The sequence below is a fragment of the Nanorana parkeri genome, unplaced genomic scaffold, assembly GCF_000935625.1.
Source record: "Nanorana parkeri isolate BGI_ZX_2015 unplaced genomic scaffold, ASM93562v1 scaffold73, whole genome shotgun sequence".
NCBI lineage: Eukaryota > Metazoa > Chordata > Amphibia > Anura > Dicroglossidae > Nanorana > Nanorana parkeri.
Genome location: NW_017306341.1, coordinates 553,637 through 578,283, shown reverse-complemented (window position 1 = coordinate 578,283; position 24,647 = coordinate 553,637). Strand labels below are relative to the sequence as shown.

The following is a 24,647-nucleotide window of genomic DNA, read 5'->3' as shown; positions in this document are numbered from 1 at the left end:
GAGCTCATTTCTAAACACACCACGAAGCATGCAATACTTTGATATGGCTGAATGCGCACCTAGCCATGAACACAAACAGGAATTTTCTGCGTCCTGGGACCCTCTTGCCTGCTTTAATGTAGCTAAACGCATGTAATTGCGTCTAAACCCAGGAACATCTAAATTAAAGAAAAAAGTGACCTGGTTGTTTATACTTCCCACATAACTTTTCAGTGTTTAACACAGGGAGCCGGTGTGCATGAGGCCTAAAGTGCAAATCACCTTTGATATGGTTTAAAAAAAAAGAACTAAACGCCAAACCTTTTTTTTTTTGGTTTAGTCCTCTTTTTGGGTCACAGGAGTACTCCCCGCTATTTGCTGATAACGCAGGACCATGATGCTGCCGGGAAAGAACCTGACAATTGTCAGGATCCACCCAGCTGCCTGATTGACAGCTGACTCTGCCTCTCTAGAGCCAGAGTCAGCTGTGCCCGCCCCATTCCCCCGATCCCGTCTGTCCCTCCAGTGAGTGCTGGAGAAACAGAGAGGAAAGGGGGGAATCCCTACGGGGAGCCATGACTGACAGTCACTGCTCTCTGCAGGGAGAAGCCATGAGCCGAGTGATCAGCGGTTTGTGATCGCTTAGTTCTCGATCTATAGATTTGTACGTGAATACTGAGCAGCCTTTTCCATGAACCCTTCTACAAAGTATAGCATCTGAATAAACTGTCCATATCTGCCAACTACTGTATGCCTAGCAGTATGAATGGACAAATCTGCTGTTGGTTAAGCTTTGCAGCATGCAGATTTATGGACTTCCCTAAAAGGTCCACAGGGAGGTATTTTCCAAAGTTGTCTGAGGTCTGGAACAAGGGACAATGTCGTAGTTGGGGAAAAAAAAAAAAAAGAAGAATTCAGCAGAAAATAAAAAGCATCCACTAGCAGACACAATGACGCTGCCCTAGAACAGGTTTTCAGTGAGTAGGATGTGTACTCAAGAGATTACCTCCGTTTGTCAAAATATTGCAATAAGTTGGTTAGCTAAGAAATAATTGGTATACAATACAGATCTGTATTTATTTAAAAACACGGGATATTTAGGGAAAAAAGCAGCCAAGCAAAGTTTGCATGTAAAGGGGTACTGGAGACAACGTGACCCACACTGGGGAGGGGTTTTGGTGATCCCTGGTTATTAAACAGAGGTCAATATCACACGCCTGTATCGTAATGATTACCGAACAAAAGGCAGTAACCAATGGTCTGTATTGTTATATTAAAAGTTATACTAATCAGATATATTCCAAGAGGGAGTTGTCCCTCCCATTCTGCTGGGAAAAAAATCTATTATTTTACTGCAAGGTTTGATGAAAACAGAAAGAATAAAAGATGCGACAGGCAAGCCTTGCTCCTTGGATACAAGAGACAACAAAAGGCTGCCAGTCACCTTACACAAGGTCAGCCAGTGACTCAGAGGAGGCTGCTCCCATTCATTTTCTTGCAGGAGCCAGCCAGCGGTGTGATAAATCACAGAGTCATTAAAGTGGAACTACACGGAAACCCAACAATAATTTCTTATGTAGTGGAGGAGGGTTACCTGTGCTCCTGTCCCTTGGATGTGAATTGCTGAAATAGCAATGACATGGTGATGAAAGCTCATTCAATGTCTCATACACTTCACTCATTAACGTGGAATACTTACAACCTCCCTTATAAGTCGCAGTGCCAGAAAAACAAAAGGCTCTTGTACGTGGTGGCAGGACCCATTCATGAACAGTAGAAAAATGTCACCAGCACACCATGAGTTGAAAAAGCAAAATATTTTATTGCCAATAGCTGTATCTCATTGGCAAGCGCTTTCGGGGCCTCGCAGGGTCCCCTTCATAAGCCTGATGAAGGGGACCCTGCGAGGCCCCGAAAGCGCTTGCCAATGAGATACAGCTATTGGCAATATTTTGCTTTTTCAACTCATGGTGTGCTGGTGACATTTTTCTACTGTTCATGTGTGGCGGTGCCATCCGCAGTCATTTCGAGCACCCATCTTCATCAAGTGGGAATCCCGGAAAGGAGTGCGGTATGGTTCCTGTTTCTGTTTATTCAAGGACCCATTCATGAGACACAAATCTTATCACCAAATCCAGGCCTATTCAACAAGGCAAATATTTTGTGCTAGTGCCGGGATACATCTGCCTTTAATGCCCCATAAGCAAAAGTCAAAGTCAAGATCGTCTTTAAAGGTGACAACTGGAACATGGAAATCTGAATCCGATTGGTTGATGTGGGACAATAAAAGGAGGTTCTTAAAAGGAAACCTGACACTAGTACAACCTAAGAGCAGTCACTGTTGACTTGTGTTTGAAGGTGCTTTCTCCAACTTTATCTTTCCTATATTACTTGGCAAGCCACTAACCTGAACAAGCTTGTGTGATATCAGATGTTCAGAAGTACCATTAATGGCAACTTAAAAGGTGTAATAAGTCATTCTTTATTGCCAAGTGTATCTATAGTATCTATAGTGTGTGCATTCCATTTCTTATTTCATCACTGAATACATAAAATCCCTTACTATCTCTTCCTAGTAAATCTGTGAGTGTCCCCTGACTGTTATCTAACAGTAATCTGGCCGTGGTCATGAAATGAGGTCAGACGTCAGTGCTTAGCCCTATTGCCTTTTCACAAAACATCACTATCTAAAATGATATTCATATCTTGCCAATGCATGTCTATTACTATAGAGGAGAAGACTTTACTAACATTGCAAAAGCTGGTTATCAAGACGACCAGGGGTGGACATACCATGTGTACAGATTGCACAGCTGTACAAGGGTCCTTTGGGATTTCAGATCTGACCCGTATGTAGTCTAGTGCCCACTCATACTAGATGTGTGTCAGATGGGTGCTGAGAGTCCTCCCAATGTCACATATCCCCGACTCGCTTATCTAGATACCAATCAATACTCAGTGAATAAATGCCTTTACCTGGCCAGTAGTTAAATAGAGGGGAGGCAGAGAGGGCAAATATTGGTAGCATACGAAGACCCACCACCGATGGAAAGCAATCACAACAAGCTAAAATCACACCTTTACAGCAACAGCCTGAAACTGGCGATTCATTTCTGTCTAGGCCACTGTGCAGGTTATTGGCTATTAGTGACAGTCTGAAAACAAGCAGCTCCTGATAATTACCACTTGTCTAATCTTCCCTTTGTGTGCAGAATGAGAAAAGCTCACCTTGGCAATAACACTAGTCATGCGCTCATTATTTATATTCACATAACCACTGCAAAGGAAGCACATGACCTACCTGGAATGACTCAAAGCCTTTTTTCCTCCCATCACCCTGCAAACAAATAGAAACAGAACCTAGTTTTTCCTCAGGGCGTTATTTTTGTAAATACTCAATTACTTTAACCACTACATTGCTAGACCCATATAGACAGCCGCCACAACTCTGTAATTATGGGTTACCAAGTCACTGAAAAAAAAACCATAGGACTACAGTGTTAACCCCTTATCATACAAGGCAGTTGGATGAAAGAATTTGTTTCATTTGGAGGTTTGCTGTTTGTTGATCTTTTTAGGACTAGGTGCCATGACCCAATACAAGTGGCTGATGATGAAGTATCACACCATCTATCACAAGCGGGAATGGTGTATGTCACATGACCCCCCCCCTTCCTCACTTTACCATATGCTGTGGACTGGTAGTGGACTGTTTGAGCACACACGAGAAGAATGCATTTGGACACCAACTGAGCAATAGTTGTATTTTATTAAACCTGTCCAAATATAATATTACAAATCAAGATGAGCAAAATAAATACTTTGGTCCATACTTGTACCGTTCACAGCACAAATGCTGCCAGTGCTACAACAGTATCAGTGTGTTCCAGGAAGCAGCCTCATTCCAACTCTTAAATTGTTTGTCGCAAAAGGCTAAAAGTATATACAACCCAAGTCATCTTGGAAAATGCCAGGTTATTTAAGGTCTCCAGCACTTAGCTGTACATAGAAAGCAGGCATGCCAAATATATCTACACACAGTGTAATTTGAAGCCCCGTGTCTTAAAAGGAATGGCAGCATTCAGTTAAACTGGTCACATACGTTACAATCTCCTTTAGATTTATTAACAATGTATTCTGACGGCAGTGGGTGTGCTGGTGCCTGAATACCCAAATTTTTTGGAATGGCTCCTACAACAAGTCGACTAAAAAAAATGGACTTGTCCAATGGAATGGTGTCAAGGGCACCATCCAGCTAAAATTTAATGGGCTAAACGAGAACAAACACTCAAATCCTCCATCCATGATAAACAATCTAAATGGGGGAATTCCCCCTGCCGTCTACTGTATTCAGACAATTGGCTGTAGTCACCGGATAACAATTTCCAGCATGGTTGCTTTGACTAAAGCCAATTAAAAAATATACTTATCAAACGGGGAGATGTACCCTATATATATGGTATGTATATGTGGTATGTTAATATATGGACCTCCCTAACACTATATATCAGTAAAGTAAAAATAATCCATGGGCCTCCCCAACACTGTATATATCATTACAAATAAAATATGGGCCTCCCCAATACTGTATATCATGACAAATATATGGGCCTCCCCAATACTGTATATCATTACAAATAATATATGGGCCTCCCCAACACCGTATATCAGTAAAGTACAAAATGAAGAATACTGTGATAAACATGCTTCAGGAAAGCACACAACGTGATATCACTTGCTCTTGCTCAATACACACACAAGAAACATTGTAGGATAAACAAAAGTCATTGTTATGTTGCCTGTTTCCTATTTCATAATCCATCAGAGTCCTATTCAGTCACTTACATCTCAGCTCCAGACAGACAGCAAAACACACATTTGACATACACTTGTATGTGAACTCTTTTACCTGCCAAAGGATTTGTAAGCAGCCTTGTGATCCAGACACTCCGGCCAGAAACAACACCCTCTCTGCAGACCACAATGCAGTTAAAGGAGAAGTACAGGCAGAACTTTTTTTTTTACATTTGGATTTTGTAGTGAGGGGTAAAACCACTGTGAAGTTTTAACTGTTGTGTACATGTTAGAATTATTCACTCTCTAAATGTGTGCTGATCGATGAAATCAACAGAAATGAAATCAAGAGTATATCCACATTTTTGAGTTGCCACCAGAAGAGGAATAGAGGAGGAAATCTTCCAATGAGGACACTTGTTCACCCGAACAAAAGTCAGAGAGGGGTTTTTCTCTCACATTGGAAAGATATCCCCTCACTTCCTGTTGAGTGTACATGAGAGGAATGAACCCAGAGGCAGAGGCATGTTGGGATTTGTTGTTCAAGCACAGCTGGAGGGCCAGAGTTTACCCACCCAATACAATCTGGTCCAGAATCCAACCTAGCCTGTGACTGGACAATAAAGAAGCAATAGCACAAAGATGGGGATCATCCTGGTGCTCGCTCCCTCTGTACACATGCCTTTGGGATATTCTTTCACATTGGGGAGACTTTCATTAAACTTCTTGTCATGAGTCTGGCATAGGAAGGCATTAATACCTTACATAGTTTCTAACTCTTCCACACTTTAGAAGAAACAAACACATTTTGACTGCTGTTTAACTCATCGCCAAATTAAACAGCCTTTTTACATCTGCTGGACTCTCCATCTTACAAATCACCTTCCTGGTTTAGAAAAACACTTTTCATTACGATTATATAAACACTCCCTTAATAAGTTCATTGGCAGGTTAATAACATAACAGAGGTGCTTTTGCTAATGTCTGGCCAAGATATCGCTTGCATGATTTGTACAAATTGCATTCTGCTGCTCCTATATTAGAACGCACAGAATGAATAAGCTCATTTCATCAGTTTACATTACCCTCAATGTTGCCATGAAACATCAGACTACTATAGGATTTGTCTGTAGTCAGGGCTGCACAGAGAGATGGCCAACACATCACCTCCCATGTCCAGCATAGCAGGAAGATCAGACTGTAAGCTGTGTGATAAGCCCAGCAATGCCGAGGTGAATCATGGTGTGGAATGGGCAGGCCCTACCTTCTTACACCAGACACACAACACAGGCAATGCTTTCACATAATTCACTTACTTTACAAAGGTGAAGGAGCAATGTAGATTATACTTTTGGTTTGTCACCTTTGCAAGCAAACTTAGCTTCAAAATCAGCTGTGCTCCTATCTTGCAAAATCTAAAAGCTGTAAAGATATATGGTCAATGGGCCGATAATAAAGCAAGTAGAGTAACAGCAATGCACACTCCTATAATAAAAGTGGATGCTGCATAGTTTATTACATCCATAATTATGTGCCAAGAGCCAGTTCCCCGTACTGATAAGACTTCAGAGAAGATTCAGCAGCTTTTAGCAATTACAAAAGAAAAAAACTTTAATATTGGCATTGAGCAAGCTTTGTGGTTGCCATGTAAAATATTGACAAAGAGGCTGGTTTACTACAATAATAAAATGCTGAATTTTATGTCTTGCATCGTAAGCCAGTGTCACACATATACGCTTTACTGTTATGGCGTAAGGCCAGCTATGAATCAGTAAGTATTGAGAATCAGGATTAATATCCAGACAGCCAAGATTTGGCCATTCCCACTTGAAGAGTCAGGGCTCGGTCACACCAAATGTGCTGACGTGCATTTCAGCTGTATATATCCAGCACAGCCACCGAGCATGGACACGAGAAACCCCATTGTGTTTCAAACAACTCGTTCCCACCAATGTGCTGTGCTGCTGTCCACTCGAATAATGTCCAACATGCATGTCGCATTTCGGATGCGATGACCTGCAGTTTTCTGTTCAAAAGTCAATTCAAACAGGGTCTTTAAAATGCATGTCCGCACACATTAATGCATGTGTTCTGGTGTGAAAAGACCCGAACTGGGACTTTAACATGTCCATATGCCAACTACTCCAAAAGTGCTGACAGCAGTCATTTGTTATTATAGCATTCATTAAAGAAAAACAGACAATACTACTTAAATGCCAAGAGATGGATACTTGGTATTTATTTTTAAGAGAGCTAAATACCTTACGGAAGGTTACACCTCATTTTCTAACTCTGGTTTCTATATTTGTGGATGGGGGAGGGTTTGGTCCTGGCTGAAAATGCTCTGCTGTATATATAAAATCTTATTTTATAGAACAGCTATGTGCCCGGATTATAGCCCGGTCGGCACCGGTGACTGTCAAATTGGTCTAGGAATGGACAACCTAAAAGACACTAGAAAGTGCGTTACCTAAAAAGACCTGGCTTCCTGGTTCCTTGTGCATCCCTGTGTGCACCAAATAAAACATGCTGCAGCTCTACACTTTTTATTGACGGGGAACAAGGGCTGCTGCAGAACTGAACCAACGTGCTATGTTTAATAAGAGACAAAACTTGCACACACGCCAAGGATGGAGATCATTTAGAAATGAAGGAGGGACTCAAAACGCAGACAAAACAGACACTCGCCTCTCACGCTATTGGGAGCTGATCCAATTTATTACGAATAGCGAGCCTTTAGGCAGGGAGTCCTCGTTTTTCTTTAGGGAACCGACTTTCAATCGGTTTTATGAGGCAATGTCTTAAACAGGTGAGCAGCAAATTGGTTACGTAATTCTTAATCTCTCCTAGCAGCACCAAAGTCCTGGGTTCATGTTCCACACTATCTCGCTGAGGCTTACACATTTCCCTGTGTTCACATGGGTTTCCTGCAGATGCCGATATGAAATATCTACAATAGATATTATTACAGTCAGTACAGGTGAGATCAGGCACAAGCCGAAGCTGGAATGTCAATGACAAACGCAGTTGATTAGTCACTTATAATATTACATACATTGCCTAGCTGTGAGATACTGCATTTGCAGACGTACTTGTATCTCCACCTTTATCCCTTCCCCAGAACACGAGTTTGTCAAGTTTAAATGTGTTGCAATTCCTCTTATCAGTGCTATGAAATACATGTACTTGTTTAGTTAAGTTCATGGTCGTGAATAGGAATGGCTCTACCACCGGCAATTGCCGAAATATAAAAGCAGTAGTCAAAGTAGGATTATCCACGGATGGTCTGGGCTACTGAAATAACACATCCTCCAAGATTTATTCCGCTATCAGAAAACAAGAACCTTTTAGCAGGGGGGAATGAGATGGTAAGTGCTGCCAGGCAGCCGCTTCCTCCCGCTTGAATGCCAGCCAACCAGCTCCTTGGAACCCACTCCAGGTCCACTGAACACTTGGATCTCGTCAGCTTCTCTGCAATAAAAACAAGAAGAGAAACCACGACCACCTAGGATACCAACACTGCCTTGGATTCAAAACAGACTGACAGTCTATGCCAGACTTCCAAAAAGGTATAACTAAATCACAAACACATGGTAGAGTGATCCACGGCGCAAAATGTTAGCTATTCATCGTCTCCTAGCATCCTCACAAAAGCAAACTTAGTCAAGTTCATTCTTTTTTTGCAAAATAATGCCCCGACAATGCTGCATGAATCACAAGGCAACTAGGGACCGGAAGAACATAATCTTCCTAGAACATAGCAACCAATCACCTTCCAATTGTCATTTTCCCTCTCCTTGGTTTAAAAATGAAACAAGTATTCGGAATGTGTGCTACGAGCAGCAAAAATAGGCTAGAATTTATTTTTTATATATACAAAAGCCTCTTAAAGACAGGGGTGGGGAAACTAATATGGAATTCAGGCACTGGTTTGTCCATTGCACGGGCCAGCAGAATGTTTTTTAAGAAGCCAGCTCCATTAAGGACAAGGAGAGAAATCTGAAAAGTTAGGTGCCAGCTATAATTTGTAAGAAGCATTGGCTACCTGGCTTGTTGGATCTGTCCAGCCCTGCCTTAAAGCCAACTTCACTAAAAACCGCAGGTATAAGAAAAGGAATATTAGGAAACAGCAATACAACTGCATTCCACTCATATTATGACACACAGTTATAAAAAAGAGTGGGCAGAGTACCCATGATTGATCCACTTCACTCCCTGTAATGACCCCTTCAGTCTGCATCCTAGAAGGAGAAGTGTCAGAAAGACCATTCTGCCTATGGCCAGCATAGCAGTATCTTTCACAATAGTTTTTATTACATTTCAAAAAAGTATAAAAAGGTAATCATACACTAGTAGTTTTTTTCCCCCTTTAAGCCCCACGGCACAATAAAAAAAAGTTTGATCACCCCTGCCAGGTTATTATATCCCGACAGCCAATGCCCACAGCTGTGAGAATGCCCAAATAGTGACTGCAGTCACTGTTCAGCCGACCATTTTCCACCTGGCACCTTTGACCAAATTCAAATGAAACATTGCCTTGTGTCAAGCCAGATGCTGTCGGCACCCATGGATAACATTTTGACCAATTAAACTGCAAACAGACAAAATTCACTTGGTGCAAAGCCGGCTTTTTAAAAACACACACACGGTTGAGTTTTTAATGCCATTATTGAATTCTACTGAGTCAAAAGTCAGTCACAATGCCTTATGTAAATGAAGCCAGTGAAATTCCCATATTAGTACCATTTAAAGGTTTCTTAGCAAAGATAAAAATGCTCGTTAAGCCCCCCAGGGGACCCAGTGCAGATCACACTTGGCCCATTCAAATCTATAGGATCAGGTATATAAGACAAAGGACTCAAAGAAAATGTATAAAAGACAGGTGATAGGTAGAGAGGAGAAATACAAGTAGAAGGAGAAAGAAAAGTTCAGGATTGGAGGGAATAGGGTAGGGAAATAGGAAAGGAAGGAGGGGAGAGCCTATGGGAAACCAGATCTCCCAATTAGTCAGTAGATCATACGACTAGATTGCCGTTAACACCATCTCCACCTCTGGGGGAATATAATTAATGATCCAGGGTGCCCAATCTTTGCTGAATGTATGCATAGAGTCATGGAGTATCAACGCTAACGGTTCATTCACCACCAGATAACACCACTTCTTCCCCTGACTTGTGAGATAGTTGGAAGCCGTATTATTTTATATTGAAGACAAGGCCATTCTAAAAAGGTGCCCATACACTTTACAACCCTCGCAAGACTTTTGTCTTGCGAGGGTTGTAAAGTACTTTAAAAAAACGTACGGTCTGCCCATCTTGGACAGGCAGATCGTACTTGCGATCATCGCAAGCCCGCCCCCTGAGGGGCGGGCTTCCAAAGACTGCAATGCTGAACGGGCAGTGTGCGCGTGCGCACACCGGCCCGTGCGGCAGTTATCTCTCGAGCATGATTCAAACCAGCCGAAAATGGTACGATTCTCAGCTGGTTTTCGAACATGCTCGAAATACAAAAGTCGTGCGACTGTACAGTAGAAACGGTCGCATGCCTTCCATACACTGCACGATTCTCGTACGATCGCGGGATTTCCCGCGATTCTCGTACGAGAATCGTGCAGTGTATGGGCACCTTTATACCGGCCTGAGCAGCTCACACAAGAGAAACAACCATAACTCTAGGTTTATACCTAAATGAGAGGAATGTAGAGAGAACTATACAAACTGCAAATAGCTATTGTTTTCTTCCATCTACTCACATCATTATCTCTGGTTCACGAAGACCTCATACTGTGAACTTAATTTACAGCCAACCAGTTCCAGCAGATGCATGCTACAGCTCCTCCAATCACCTCGCAATGGCCTTTATCACTCCACAGCACTAGCAGTGTTTATGTAACAGTACATTACATAACCTCACGCACCATAGATAACATTTGCTGAAATACATCTAGCAGTACACAGAACACAAAGCTCGGACGCTTCACACACGTCTTTTACTGTAAAGCTTTATGTATGATGACAGAGATTTAGTCCATGTTGTATTGGCTGACAGAAGCACCATTTTTATTTCAAATTATAGCTTGCACTCTATTAACTCCTGAATTTGATCCTGGCATCACTCAGGTTTGTCACTATCCAATGCATCATGGGGCAAAATCACAATAGTCTGTTGGTGGTTTAAAGGGCCATACGCTACTATGCTTAACATGGACTGTGGATCAAGCTGCCCCAGATTTCACCTTCTTGTTGATGGGTGGAACTTTCAAGGTGAATGCCAAGGTGATGGCCAGATACGAAATCTATGGAACGCTAGACACGCGCTGACCACCAAACTGTCCAGGGGACAATATAATTGATAATTTGAGAAGGGAATACATGCACCATTGCAAATCCACAATGCTCATCTCTATCATCACCATTGCTATCCATATAATATGTAAGTGCATATGACTAACAAGCAGGGATGTCTGAAGCAACTTACATGTGCAGCATTGTTAGCAACAGTTAGTCACATTCAGCCTGATTCGTAATAATTAAGTTTCATAAGCAGCAATTATCAAGAGAAAATATCTAATACCAACTGTCACATGTATGTTGTGTGAAAAGATATTTATAGCTAACGTGGGACGCAACAACTGGTGGGACAGCCGGTACCTTTGGACTGCAGCAGCTAATCATAATACACAGAACCCAGGAGACAATCAGGGTCTTTTGGATGCAAGAAATAGTTTAGGTGGACAGATTATTGTACTGGGAATGTCTGTCATGCATTATAACGATGGATACAGGTGAAATAAGTTCCTGCTGGTTCCAGGTGTAAAACTACCCTGTTGTCTGGTAAATGTATTGAGAAACACTGCAGGCATCTACTACTCAGCCTTTTTTTGTCTAACGTGGCTGGTTACATGGAATAAAAAGGTGGCACTTGCTTGCCCACATAACAAAAGGCTGAGCTGACTCGTATATCAAGTACACATGCAATGCTAAATATATCAAATTCTGTCCCGGCATGAGAACTTTATGCATACTTATGGATTGGATTAACAGCTCTTTTAGGCAAAAGAGACTTAGATGTTAGGTTTACTGGTCCTTTAATAATGAGGAATAAGGTTTAAGCACACTCTTTGAGCTGTAGCCATAGCAAAGTTTCTGGGACAAACTTAATCCTGCTGCTAATCTTATCCATCTGTCACAGGGTGATAAATGACTAGTTCCTTTCTGCCACCCATCCCCTAGAAAGCAAAAAGCCTTAAACAGCTTGTAGACCATAAATCATTTGTTTCTCTTACTTTTCTTTTGAAATCAGCACCATAAACAAGCTTATCGCCCAAGAGGTTCCCCCAGTCAACACATCTAATAATACAGCCACCTCATAGGGCACAGCATTGCCATGAGAATACAATACATTTTCCTTTATCCAGATTGCTTACCTGATAGGGCTGAAAGGCACTATCTTCGGTTGCAAACTCCAGATGTCTCTCCACTAACAATTCTATTGCGATAATTGAGTTGTATGCACCTTTTCCAACCAGGGGCTTGAAAGCCTGCAAAAGAGATTAGACATACATTTAGCTTTCTTCACCAGCAATTATTTGTATTATTATTATACAGGATTTATATAGCGCCAGCAATTTGCTCAGCGCTTTACAAAATAATGGATTACAATACAATTTACAGTACGATACATTTTCAGAACAATAGGGCTGGGAGGGCCCTGCTCGTGAGAGCTTACAATCTAGTAGGTTCCCAATATATCGTCACTACTCATCCATTATCATAAAAAAGTTACACTGACAGGCGAGATGTATGCTGAAATTGTATGAATTGCAACTTTCCATAAAAGGGATGTCCAATGAGAATCCACATTAGGGGGAAAACTGTACAGACTAATAATTGGGATGCAATCAATGACCCCTGTTCAACTTATTACCTAGCTGTCCCTGGAACAAGCATGCAAATTAGAAAGTCAGACTGAGATCAGGACTCCTAATCTGCAAACTTTGTTCTAGGTCAGTTCCCAGGAACGTAATCAGAGCCACTGGATAAACAAGACACCCAGGTCAGCATTGGCACCCTTTACAGTCACTCAGTACAAGATTCTTTTACACATCCGTTCACCCTCCAAATTCTACAATTCAGCCATGAGCACCATTACTGCTTCCATACATGTGAAAGGATTCAGAAAATGCAGGAGGTGTGCGAGTGTGATCATGCCTCCTTTTCCTCATGTTATAGATATGAACACTGCAGGATCACAGACGTAGCATGCCTCGCACTGACTGCCAATGGCTTTATTGTAGCATGGGCACAAACACATATTCTGGCTGCATGGTTTAGCAGATCCAGTAATTGTCAAGCCCTCCTCCTCTAGTGACATACAGCCAATAGGTTATATTTAGCGACATTAACAGTTCCACTACTGGAAACACTGGGGGATATTTACAAGGAGAGGAAACAAATGCAGTTGTTGCCCACAATGGCCAATTATGTTTCATCTTTTATTTTACATAAAACAGGGCTGGAAATCCCAGGAGCAAGGAAGCCAATGCTCCTTATAAATCACAGCTGGCGCCTAACTTTTAAGGTTTTCTCCTGAATTCGATATTGATTTGCCCATCCCTGATATACATATCCAACAAGAAATCCAGCTGGTCACAATTGACAGCACCACCAAGTTCATCCCTTATTCTTTCTCTAGTTTGATAATGTTTGTAATAAGCCCCTAGTGTTTCCAATTTGTGTTCGAGAGTTCTATAAGCAAACTTTTGTGCAAATTTACAAATACAAAACCAGGAGGAGAGATTAATCATCACCAGTGCAAACCAGGTGCAAGATGTTTTAGGAGATGTTCCACAGAAGAAAATGTCTCCACTGCTATTGAATAGTAGAGCTGCATTAACATAAAACGTGCCACTGATCAGAGTCGCCTAGGTGTGCACCGATCGCGCTGTGGGTGCCAATATTTTCTAATGGCACCCCAGTTGCGCCAAACATGATCGAGGCTAGAACAGCCGCACATCGTGTATCGCAGAAAAAAAAAAGGTACATGTACCTTTTTTCTGTGATAGCCACGCGGATGTCACCCCATTGAAATCAATGGGGCCGCGTGGCAATCGCGGCCTGCATTGTGCAGAACCGCGGGATCCCGGATTGCGTAGGTCTGCACGGGGCCTTAGACCACACTTCTACGTTTTGGCCAGATGCTTCTTCTATTTAAAGCAATGGAAATGCATCATTGCGTGCACTCTTGCGTGTTGCAACGTACTTCCCACTGCAGTTAAACAATGCACAAGAACAACACTGTGGTTGCAGCCATAGCCTGCATACCAACACAGGTATGCAGGCTACCATTGCTGACTACCTTCTGAAAAATGCTAACTGCCTGGTATCTCTGACTTCCAAAGCGGATCCAGAATACAGCAAGAAAACGCAAAACTCCTGATCCGTGTGCTTTTCCCAGGTAAGCGAGTCAAAATACTGATATCATTGGACCAGTCAGGCAATGGGCACGTGTAGTAGAGGACAGCAATGACATTCTAAACATTTCTCTCAATAAACGTTGCCTTTAGTTGAAGTATGGCATATACGAACATAAATCTATGCAGATGTTTGGTAAATGGTCAGAGATGACTAAACAGGACTGCAGACGCAGGGTGACAAATACACAAAAAACTATTTAGACAGGTGCCTCATACTATCAGCAATAGAAGAAGACCATCAAAAATGGAGGATTTTCTGAAGATAAAACCAGAAAAATCGTTGACAATAAGTTTCTATGTGGAAAAATAACACATTTGGTGTGAAGAGACCGAGTATTTATTTCCAGGTCTCTGCAACAACAACTAGTTATTCTGGCCTAACTTCTGCTGCCCTGAAATTTGAATACATTAACTGAGAAGGTGGAACACCTTTAACACAGTGTACCATGCTCAGTCTATGATCAGAAGTCAAAACAGGATGTCTGGGTTTTCGGAATAATATGAGCTCAGCAGTGTAAGGGTCACTACAGCCTCTAGATTACGGAGGCCCGGTGTGATAGCCAACACAGGTCTGAGGGGGCATCATCTGATCCTCTAGGCGAGTACAGTGAGATCAGTGTTTTATCCTTGGATCTCAGTGGGTTTCTGGCTGAAATGTACACCTCGGTGTGTGTGCAGCTTCAAAGGCGCAATGCCAAGGATCACATATCCTGCTCCAGCTCCATTAGTGAAAGGCAAGAGGCGATGGCCATGAGAGTGACTTGCCTCAAGGGAGAAGTTCAATGTTTCAGAAAAAGGACTGTATATCTTGAGATCTGATAAACAGCAGGACAGTTTTAGTCTGACGAAAGTTGGTCACAGACATCATATGGTGGTTAGACTTAGGCAAGGTCTAAGTAAGTAAAGACTATTTCTTATTTAAAACGCATGCATGCCCAGGTGGCTTCTTTATTTCTAAGCAAGAGAGATAAGTGGGTGTTGAGCAAGCAGACACACTGAGAACCAATTACCAAGAACTGGAAGGGTTAACTAGAGAGCGATTACAAGCTCTTATGAGAAAAGGGAATGGTTATTCTATCACAGAGTGTTCACAACAAACATTTCTTGACCAAGTTGGGGAGAAGTTCACACAGCATACTTCGGTGAGTAAATGGGAGAACATGGTTATCCCAGCACTTGTAATACTCTGCAACCTATATGGCCCTCTGAAGGAATACTTACAAAGAAATACTTCACAAGGTGATCCTGTAATTTATTTTACATGAGCATCAAATAAAAAACTGCCGCCTATAGCAGCCAGATTCTCCCCTTCATCCTCACAGTGCAATGTGGGAAAACGAAGGCAGAAAACTGACTGGCTTCTCACTAAAAAGACGGGCAGTAAAACATCTGGCCATCTTATCATGCTTACTAACATTTAGAAAAATGTCTGCATGTGATAATGAGCCATTCTGTCCTTCAGAAGTACTGCTCAAGGTTTAACTCTTACACTACCCGTAAAAATAAAAACATGCATAGAAACCATAACCATGCCACCCATTTATAATATCTCTTGCATTGTTTTTTAATCCAATAAACTGAAATCCGATTGTTTAGCGATTACTGCACTTTGCCAATCATCACTGCTCTTTGCACTGTGATATCAGCCCAGAAGATGTAAACGTATTGAGCAACGTTCTACCCTTTTACGCTAACGGCAGGTCAGGAGGAATGTGACACTTCACCAACAAAACATTGCTGTGTTCTCTGCAGCTATATGGGAGTGTCTGTGGTTTCCACATAGCAGGATATAAAAAGGTGTGTGTTCTTAGCCTGGATTTCCCAACTGCTAATTATCTTTCAACTTTCTAATCCACAGTGTCATGTTATACAGATACCATGCTCAAACCTGGAGATCATTATCCGTCATCTGCATACAAAGGCCAAGAGGCACCGGGATAATCCTAAAAAGTTGTGCAGAAATGTGACACATAGGTACTTAATATTCCTATGCAGACAGCAGTGATGTGTAATAACCTAACAGCAATCAATGCAAGATCAAAAGGTAAATCAAGTTGACCTCTATAAGCTGAATGCTGATTGGCTGTTGAAAATCAATACTTAATACCAAAAGTTGATATGCATGGGCACGTACTAACAAACAAAACAAAAAAAAAAATACACACATATATGTGTGTGTGTGTATGTGTGTGTGTGTGTGTGTGTGTGTGTGTGTGTGTGTAAAGTAATTCTAACCATGTATACCGAGCTTTAGTACCGAGGGCTGGTTCTCACCACATCTAGTGCGTTCTAGCACGGTTAGTGGCCAAGCTAAAACGCACTGGATGTGGCATTAACCAGCCCTGAGAGGGAGTGCTTAGCATACATCACCGTACCAGTCTCTCTAAAGCTGGCCACACACCTATAGATTATCTGCAGATTTTCTATGGTCAGAAAGAAAAAATGCAACAGATTCCTCCATCTATGCTAAACTGTGTGGATGGAGGAATCTCTCACTTGGCCAAGCTTCAGTATCTTACTAGTCATCCCCGCTGGACACTCAAAACACCCGAACAATGCTTGCATCCAATCAGATGGTTCAGGTATTTTGAGAGCCAGCGGGGCCGACTAGCAAGATACTTAAGCTTGTCCCAGTGGGAGATTCCTCCATCCACACAGTTTAGCGTAGATGGAGGAATCTGTTGCACTTACTCCATCTGACCATAGGAAATCTGCAGATAATCTATAGGTGTGTGGCCAGCTTTAGGGGAAAACAACAAGAACTGACCTGGAAAATGCAACCCAGCCAACCAACTCTTGCATGAAAGCTCCGGCAGGGTATATTTACCATAGTCAGGTAGGACCTAGAAGCATAGAAATGTTCCTTATTGCAACCATAAAGGTCAAATCCGACACCTGTCCTCCAATGTTTGTACCTATATCAATAAACTAGTACGCTCAAAGCGCCAGCTGTCAATTTTCACTTTAACTCACTGTGATGATTAGGAATCAGTCCACCCAAAAGTAATTGATGCTGGTTATAGTTAGATACAGGCATCATTGGGTGGACTGATATAGCCACTGGGCTCTTGTACAAAATAAGAAGAAAAGGATCTGGGTGGATTTACCCTTTAAATCTGTAAATAACATTAAATGCTGCTAATTGGTTGTTATGCCTACTTTTTCATAAATAGTTAAAATGAGGTCCTATATCGAAATAGTTTCATATTTTATATCTAATTACCTTCATGTCATTACACTGTGCATAGAGTGCTCAATCCATCAACTGTAGACAGGCTGATCTTCAGAAGTGCAATTATACATCTTACTTTTTAAATCGGGGAGGGCCTCTTTCTCAGGAGGAACACGATTTTGGCTTACATAGTTCTTTATTATGCCAGATGCAGTTAATCTGAGCCCAATGTGCTTTTCCGTATATTGTCTTTCACTCAAGCTGTACTGTCTGAGATAACATACAAGTCTTAATTATTAACCAGGTCCTGTTGATACAGTTCAGGTCAACCGGTCACTGACAGCAAGCAATAGGAGCTCCCCATAAAACAAAACTTCTAATAAGTATGTCACAACAAAAGAAGGGCCCAGCTGACCAGAATCCTCTGTGTATTCAGATTGATGATGTAATCATTTCAAAAGCTTCTCTTTTCCCAGGAGGGCTGAAAGCTCCAGTAACAGTGTGCAGACACTGCCACAGCACACAACCAAAATACAAATAGCCAAGTGCACACAACTTCACATTATGGTGGTTTATTGATCATTGCTGTATCCATTTACTATAGCCAACAATGGTATGAGCAGCTCTGCTGTGTTTGCCCTAACTGATGGGTAGCACAATGTCATATTCTGCTGGAATGAGGTTACAGAAGATCCTTACTCCAAGCACATCTATAAAAATCCACCTAATGGCTTCAAATGCATTGAACATGCATTCAAGTACCTTAACTATTAACATTACTAGAGCTGCAGCTTAACGATTATTTTCAAAATCGATTAGTTAGCCGATTATTAAGTTCGATTAATCGGTTAATCGGATAAACAATAAAATACATTTTAAAAAATGGCTCCAGTGATGGACTACTAGTTTGTATTGAGATTGTAGTCCATCACAGGAGCAAGCTTGGAGCGGTGGAAGAAAAAAAAAGGTGTGGGGTGCAATATAGTGAAATGGAAAGTGTAAAATTATACAGCAATGAATGCAGAATGGCACCGGCTATAGAGGACTACAAATCCCAGCAATAGTACATTATACAGCGCAATGCAGAATATCACCAGCTATAGAGGAGTACAACAAATCCCAGCAATAGTACATTATAGCTGGCGGTATTCTGCATTGCGCTGTATAATGTACTGTTGCTGGGATTTGTAGTCCTCTATACAGCGCAGTGCAGAATATCACCAACTATAGAGGAGTACAACAAATCCCTGCAATACATTATACACTCTATGTATAACGGATTGCAGGGATTTGTTGTACTCCTCTATAGTTGGTGATATTCTGCACTGCGCTGTATAGAGGACTACAAATCCCAGCAATACATTATACACTCTATGTATAACGGATTGCAGGGATTTGTTGTACTCCTCTATAGTTGGTGATATTCTGCACTGCGCTGTATAGAGGACTACAAATCCCAGCAATACATTATAGAGCACCATGTGGGGGGAGGTAAGTGCAGGCTTACCTGAGCAGTCTTCCAGCAACTTGCTTTTGAGATCGGGCCTGTCTATCAGCGGCTGTCATCACCCCACACCTCCTCCTCCTCCTTACTACATCTCCCCGCGTCCCTGTGCCGATCGTGGATGTGGGCGGGTGGTGAGTGTGAGGCGGGAAGGAGGTAAGGCGTGTAGAGTGTGGATGCGGGCGGGTCTGGCAGCGGTGAGCGTGAGTTGGGGAGGAGGTGCGGCGCGCAGCGTGTGTGGAGCCGTGAACAGGGCCAACTGATCGGAAGCCGATTAATCGATTATTGAAAAAGTTGACAACTTTTTCAATAATCGATTATGTCGATTAGTTGTTGCAGCCCTAAACATTACTGGACCTTATTTGTGTATCACTCGGCTGTAGATCCTCAAATCATCTCTGAAGTGGTGCTGACACTGTCCTTCCTTCTGGAGGGTGGCTACTTTTCTTCCCCGTGGTCCCTGTGTGTGTTGTAGAGTAGACACCAGCCCAAGCTCACTCCCGTGATGGACTACAATGTCACGTTTAGTTTACTAGTTTGTAGTCCATCACAGGAGTGAGGTTGGAGCGGTGGCTATTTTACAACACACACGGGGGCCATGGGGAACAAAAGTAGCCATCCTCCAGAAGGACAGTGTCAGCACAAATCCAGAGATGATTTGAGGATCTACAGCCGAGTGACACAAATAAGGTCCAGTAATGTTAATAGTTAAGATTTTTTAATGCATTTTTATTTCCTCAGTTTAATTATTACCAAATTTAATTATGGTAAACATTAACACCCCAGTCCCCTCCTTAAAATTACATAGATGGGGAAAGTCATGTAAGAAGTTTCAGCAAGTAAAAGGGTAAGCAGCATTTTTTAAGAATAGTTTTTATTATTCTAGGTGAATGAGAAAACGTAACAAATAAAGTTGGTGTTAAACCCAATTTGTCAGCAAAAATGGAACTACACTTTAATACGCATTATGTTCCAACTGCCACAGTCTGTGTTGTGTGTGTACTCAAGTAATGCTTCAGAAACTGTTTGTTTAGCTACACAGGAAAATGGCTCCCAGGAACAGGGCCAAGGGCTGAGTGATAAGGCATTTGTTTGGAAACTGTACAAACATACTGACCTGAAACAAGGAAAATAGATAAGGACTACTAAGGACAAGTACGGTAATAGGCTGGCTCAGCATGGGTTGATATTTCTGACTCTTTAACTGTTATATGGAGGTGCTTGAAAGAATGATTTTGTATCAGAGCATAACGAGCAGAGATATATCTTTGTTGGTTTACCCACAGACATTAGATTGCTACTGCCCCAAAACTACTGGGGCAAAAACAGCAGCCATGGAGTTACACTAATAAATAATGAGGGAAGAAGGGTAATGGTACATTAGCTGGAATCTCAGAGTGTAAGGGGAATCTGATGGCTCACTATGCACACTGAAAGCTGCAAGTAAAAAAAAAGGCTTGAGTAATTAGACCAGCCTTCCTCAAACCTTTTTTCATCAGATGAACCCTTGAAATAAATTTCAGGTCAGCTGAAACCAATTCCTTTCCCTTCTTCACATTGGAGGTCAATGGGAAAAATGACCGCCCCTCCCTTACAGTGGTTGTCTGAATGCCACCCTTACAGCGAGCTTAAAAAATCATAAGTTTCATGCTGATGACTCTGCCAAGTGGCCTGTGAACTATGCAGGAACCAACAAATGGGAGGTCAATCAACCACAGACCAAGAAACCCTTACAAACCTACTGAGGAACCCTGGTCGAGAATGGCTGGGATAGACTGGTGCTGAAGGTGTCCTAAAGAGGATATGTAGGATCTTGGAAGCATGTTGTCACAGTGTACTGCATGCAATCATACAAAACTGGTCAGTGACCAGAAAAGATCTAGATTTCATTCACTGTATCATTGACTTCACCATTTGGGTGTGGATGAGCCCTGACAGTTCCAGAACTGTCAACTGCCTCACCTTACACACATTGTGATTCTGGAAACAAAAGGTCAAAGTAAAGCTTTCACAGGGAAAGGTATACAGTTACAAATGAATGCAACTTCCTATATGTCCACATCCACTGATCATCTGTGATACGGTTTTCACTGTAAAATATGCTTTCACATTTTATTTTTCATTCAGTTTGAATTACTCAAGATTGCAACTTCTCAAGGAAATATATTTGAGACTGAAGAACTTTAAGGCCTTGTTCCCACCAAGCGCGTTCCAGGAGCAGAGCAGATCTGTTACAGACCGGATCAAAACTGCATCCAATGTATTCCAATGGTATTTTGGGCTCTAATTCACACTGCAGCGTTCAGTTCCAGAGCATGTTAAAAAAAAAAACTGCAGCAAGCCCTATTTTACCTGCTCTGGAATGCATGCAAACGCCCTTGAATGCACTGAAAGCCCATTTTACCAAAAACGGCCCGGAACGCATCAAAAACGCGGTCACAACCCACTGCACTGCGTGTGCAGAGACTGGTGTGAACAAGACCTAACTGTCTCCACTATTGAATGATACATTTTCCACCAAGCTGGACAAATACTATACATATGACTATTTGATTACATAAACGTTGAAACTCCAAGGGAATAAGTTCACCTTTATGCTGAACAAAGAACTAGTGGCTGGTGGGATTCTTAGATTTTGATTTAATTGAACCTGGCAGCATCTGATGCCATGACAAGGAAGGGAAATGATGTGTTGGAATACATTTATCTGATTGCTCGGTGTTGCAAAACGTATACAAAGGATAATCATAAATCTGTGTTCACAGCACAATTCATTCACAAACAGTAAGAGATACAGTATGTGATTGAGCAGACTTGCTGGACCTGTTCACCTGGCTGAGTGTTTCACAGCCAGTGGAAAGGCACTACACACTGAGGACATGATGGGAATCTCAATGAATCAGATTACTCCTTAAAGTAAACCTGTCTTGGTACTTAGGTGGTAATAATAGCAGCTTGAACAAAAATACAGCAACTATTGGTACCTGCATGTAATTAAAACAAGATTATACATACCCTGGGAGGAAAAACACCGACGGTGCTCACTTATGCAAATACTGACCTGTCCCTTTTAAAATTTGCTATAGTTAGCATTGCTGCCCATAACCATGAGGAGCGCATATTGAGATCAACTAGGATAATACATCTGTCACTGTATGCACTAGAAATCGGGCATGTGATGGTTTAAGAAACGTCGACAACGTGACCAAATTGATAAATGTACCCCAATTACTATTTCAAGGTCCCTAAGCCAGGTTATAACTAGACCATTAATCCTCATTTTTAAAGGACTCCTTAATGACTGGTAGGATCACCTAAAATTGGTGGAAAAAAAATTCCAGCACAAGGGGTGAAGGGGGTTCTTCACAGTAAGATCAGTTAGGGTCTGGAACTCACTGCCACAGGCGGTGATTTCAGCAAATAATGTGGAATTGTTCAAGAAACTTTTGGACGATTTCTTAAGGGACCGTAATATACAGGGGTACAGGTAATATACAGGGGTACAGGTACTCCTAGAATGAGATCCTAATAGGTTGGACTTGATGGACTAATGTCTTTATTCAACCTCAAATACTATGTATGTAACTTTGTAACTATTCAACAGGCATGATTAATAAACTGCAGCTAAGCACATCCAAGATATTATTATTATTATACAGGATTTTTATGGTACCAACACTTTGTGCAGCACTTTACAATATAAGGAAGACATTACAGTTACAATACAAGTCAAGACAAGATGGTAAGGAGGGCCCTGCACGTGAGAGCTTGCAATCTTAAAGATACATAACACAATGCATTATAGGTCACATTAAGAACTTTGTATTCTCTCTTAGGCACTCCAAATGAATGACAACACATGCGGCATGGACAAAACCTACACAGGGATAGAAATTGGAGGACCACTATACAAAAAAGGAATAATGATATTCATTCTATGAAAGAGTGAAAAATGTCATCCACGTATCTACGAAAGCAAAAGTTTTCAAAATTGCACAGAACACGCCTTTGTTGTGTGAGATTTTCCAAAGAAACTGCCACTGCAGGCATAAGGGGGCATATAGATAAAAGTCATGAGCAGCTTGGTAAGAAACTGCTGCATAACGCCAGGGTCAAGCAGAAGAACTTGCCACTGGCAGCCAGCTAAAGTCTCTCGCTGTCATCACAAGGACAAGAAGAAATGTTCTCCTTAGGCAGACAAATCATACATGCAATACCATTTCTCAATAACAGATAGAGTTCAGTGGAAATATAAAATCGCAGGTCATTTGGGGAGTTGGAGAGGGGCCAGCACTTGACTACCATATTTGTAGAAAGCAAACAAGATAACAAAGATGATGATGTAAATATATTACAACAGATATTATATCCATCAATACCAGACAATGCTTCACAATGAGCAAGTTTATCACAAATAATTTGTAAATATGGCTTATGAGCTGACAAAGGTTGAAGACCTCAGCTTTAAAAGGCATTAGAGGAAACTTAGGTGGTCACAACCACCTTGATAAACAGAAGCAATGTTCAAGAATCACCTGTAACAAATAAGCCATTTTAACCTACCTAGATAGCAAGAAGGAGCACCTCTTGTCAAAGCCAATCCAATCGCTATCACACCAAATTCATTTTATTCCACCCAGATCCTCATTGTAACACCACACTCATATCCAAGGAGCATTTAATATGAACTTGCAGCACTGACTTACCGCTACTCTACTCCAAGCCTAAAAGGTGCCCATACACTGCTCGATTCTCGTATGAGAATCGGGCGAAATCTGGCGATCGTACGAGAATCGAGCAGTGTGAACTAAGACGTGCGACCGTTTCTACTGTACGGTCGCACGTCTTTTGTCGAGCCAGGTTTCTAGCCTGCTCGCCCGATAGCTGCGGAACGGGCCGGTGTGCGCACGGGCACACTGCCCGTTCTGCATTGCCGTCATCGGAAGCCCGCCCCTCAGCGGGGCGGGCTTTCGATGATCGCAAGTACGATCTGCCCGTCCAAGGTGGGCAGATCGTACGGGCTTTCAAGAAGCATACGACCATCGCAAGACAAAAGTCTTGCGATGGTCGTAAGGTGTATGGGCACCTTAAGAAACCACTGCCTTCTGACAAATTTGCTTACAATAAACCAGAATTTCTCAAAACAAAGCTACCCCAAGACTATCTGCAAAGCGTATTCAAACTACACTAAAATAGGTTTTGGTCAATGAGTGTTAAATATTTATCAATATCTGCAGCAAAAGTACCCACCAGCGAAATATTGAGATCAGTCACAAAGGTTCAAGTCAGCAAGTATTACTATAACAAGGACATCTAACAATACATTTCCTTAAGATGGAACTTAGGCCAATGTTTGTTCTGTAGCTTTGAATAAAGTGAAGGGTTAGGACCTCTATCAGTTTTGTCAATGACACTACTGAGGAGGATTTCTCCATTGTGTATCCTACTAACGCAAAAAAAAGAAGGAAATCCAACATCGGAAAGGACTATTAAAACCTACCACTGCTAACAGAGGTTTCTCACCTACCTACCCACTCTACCTACTAAAAAAGCTTTAAGTCCTGCCTTAAGACTCAGGAAAAAATTAAACTTGTATATACCCAACAGCAACTTCCATAACTGAACAAAGGTTGATGGTCACCCTGTGAATGCAATTTCACAATACTTCTTTCTTGCCAAGTCTTGTTATTGGGACACTGGGTAACTTCCCAAAGGTCATGTGG

General features: G+C 41.8%; 1 protein-coding gene across 1 annotated transcript in view; it reads right to left on the bottom strand.

Moving 5' to 3' along the window:
- Positions 1–24,647, bottom strand: part of JMJD1C (jumonji domain containing 1C) — a 299,423-nt gene that overhangs the window by 88,469 nt on the left and 186,307 nt on the right. Inside the window, exon 3 of the mRNA XM_018576657.1 lies at positions 12,200–12,313. Coding sequence (XP_018432159.1) covers positions 12,200–12,313 — 114 coding nt within the window. The remainder of the gene's footprint in view (positions 1–12,199; positions 12,314–24,647) is intronic.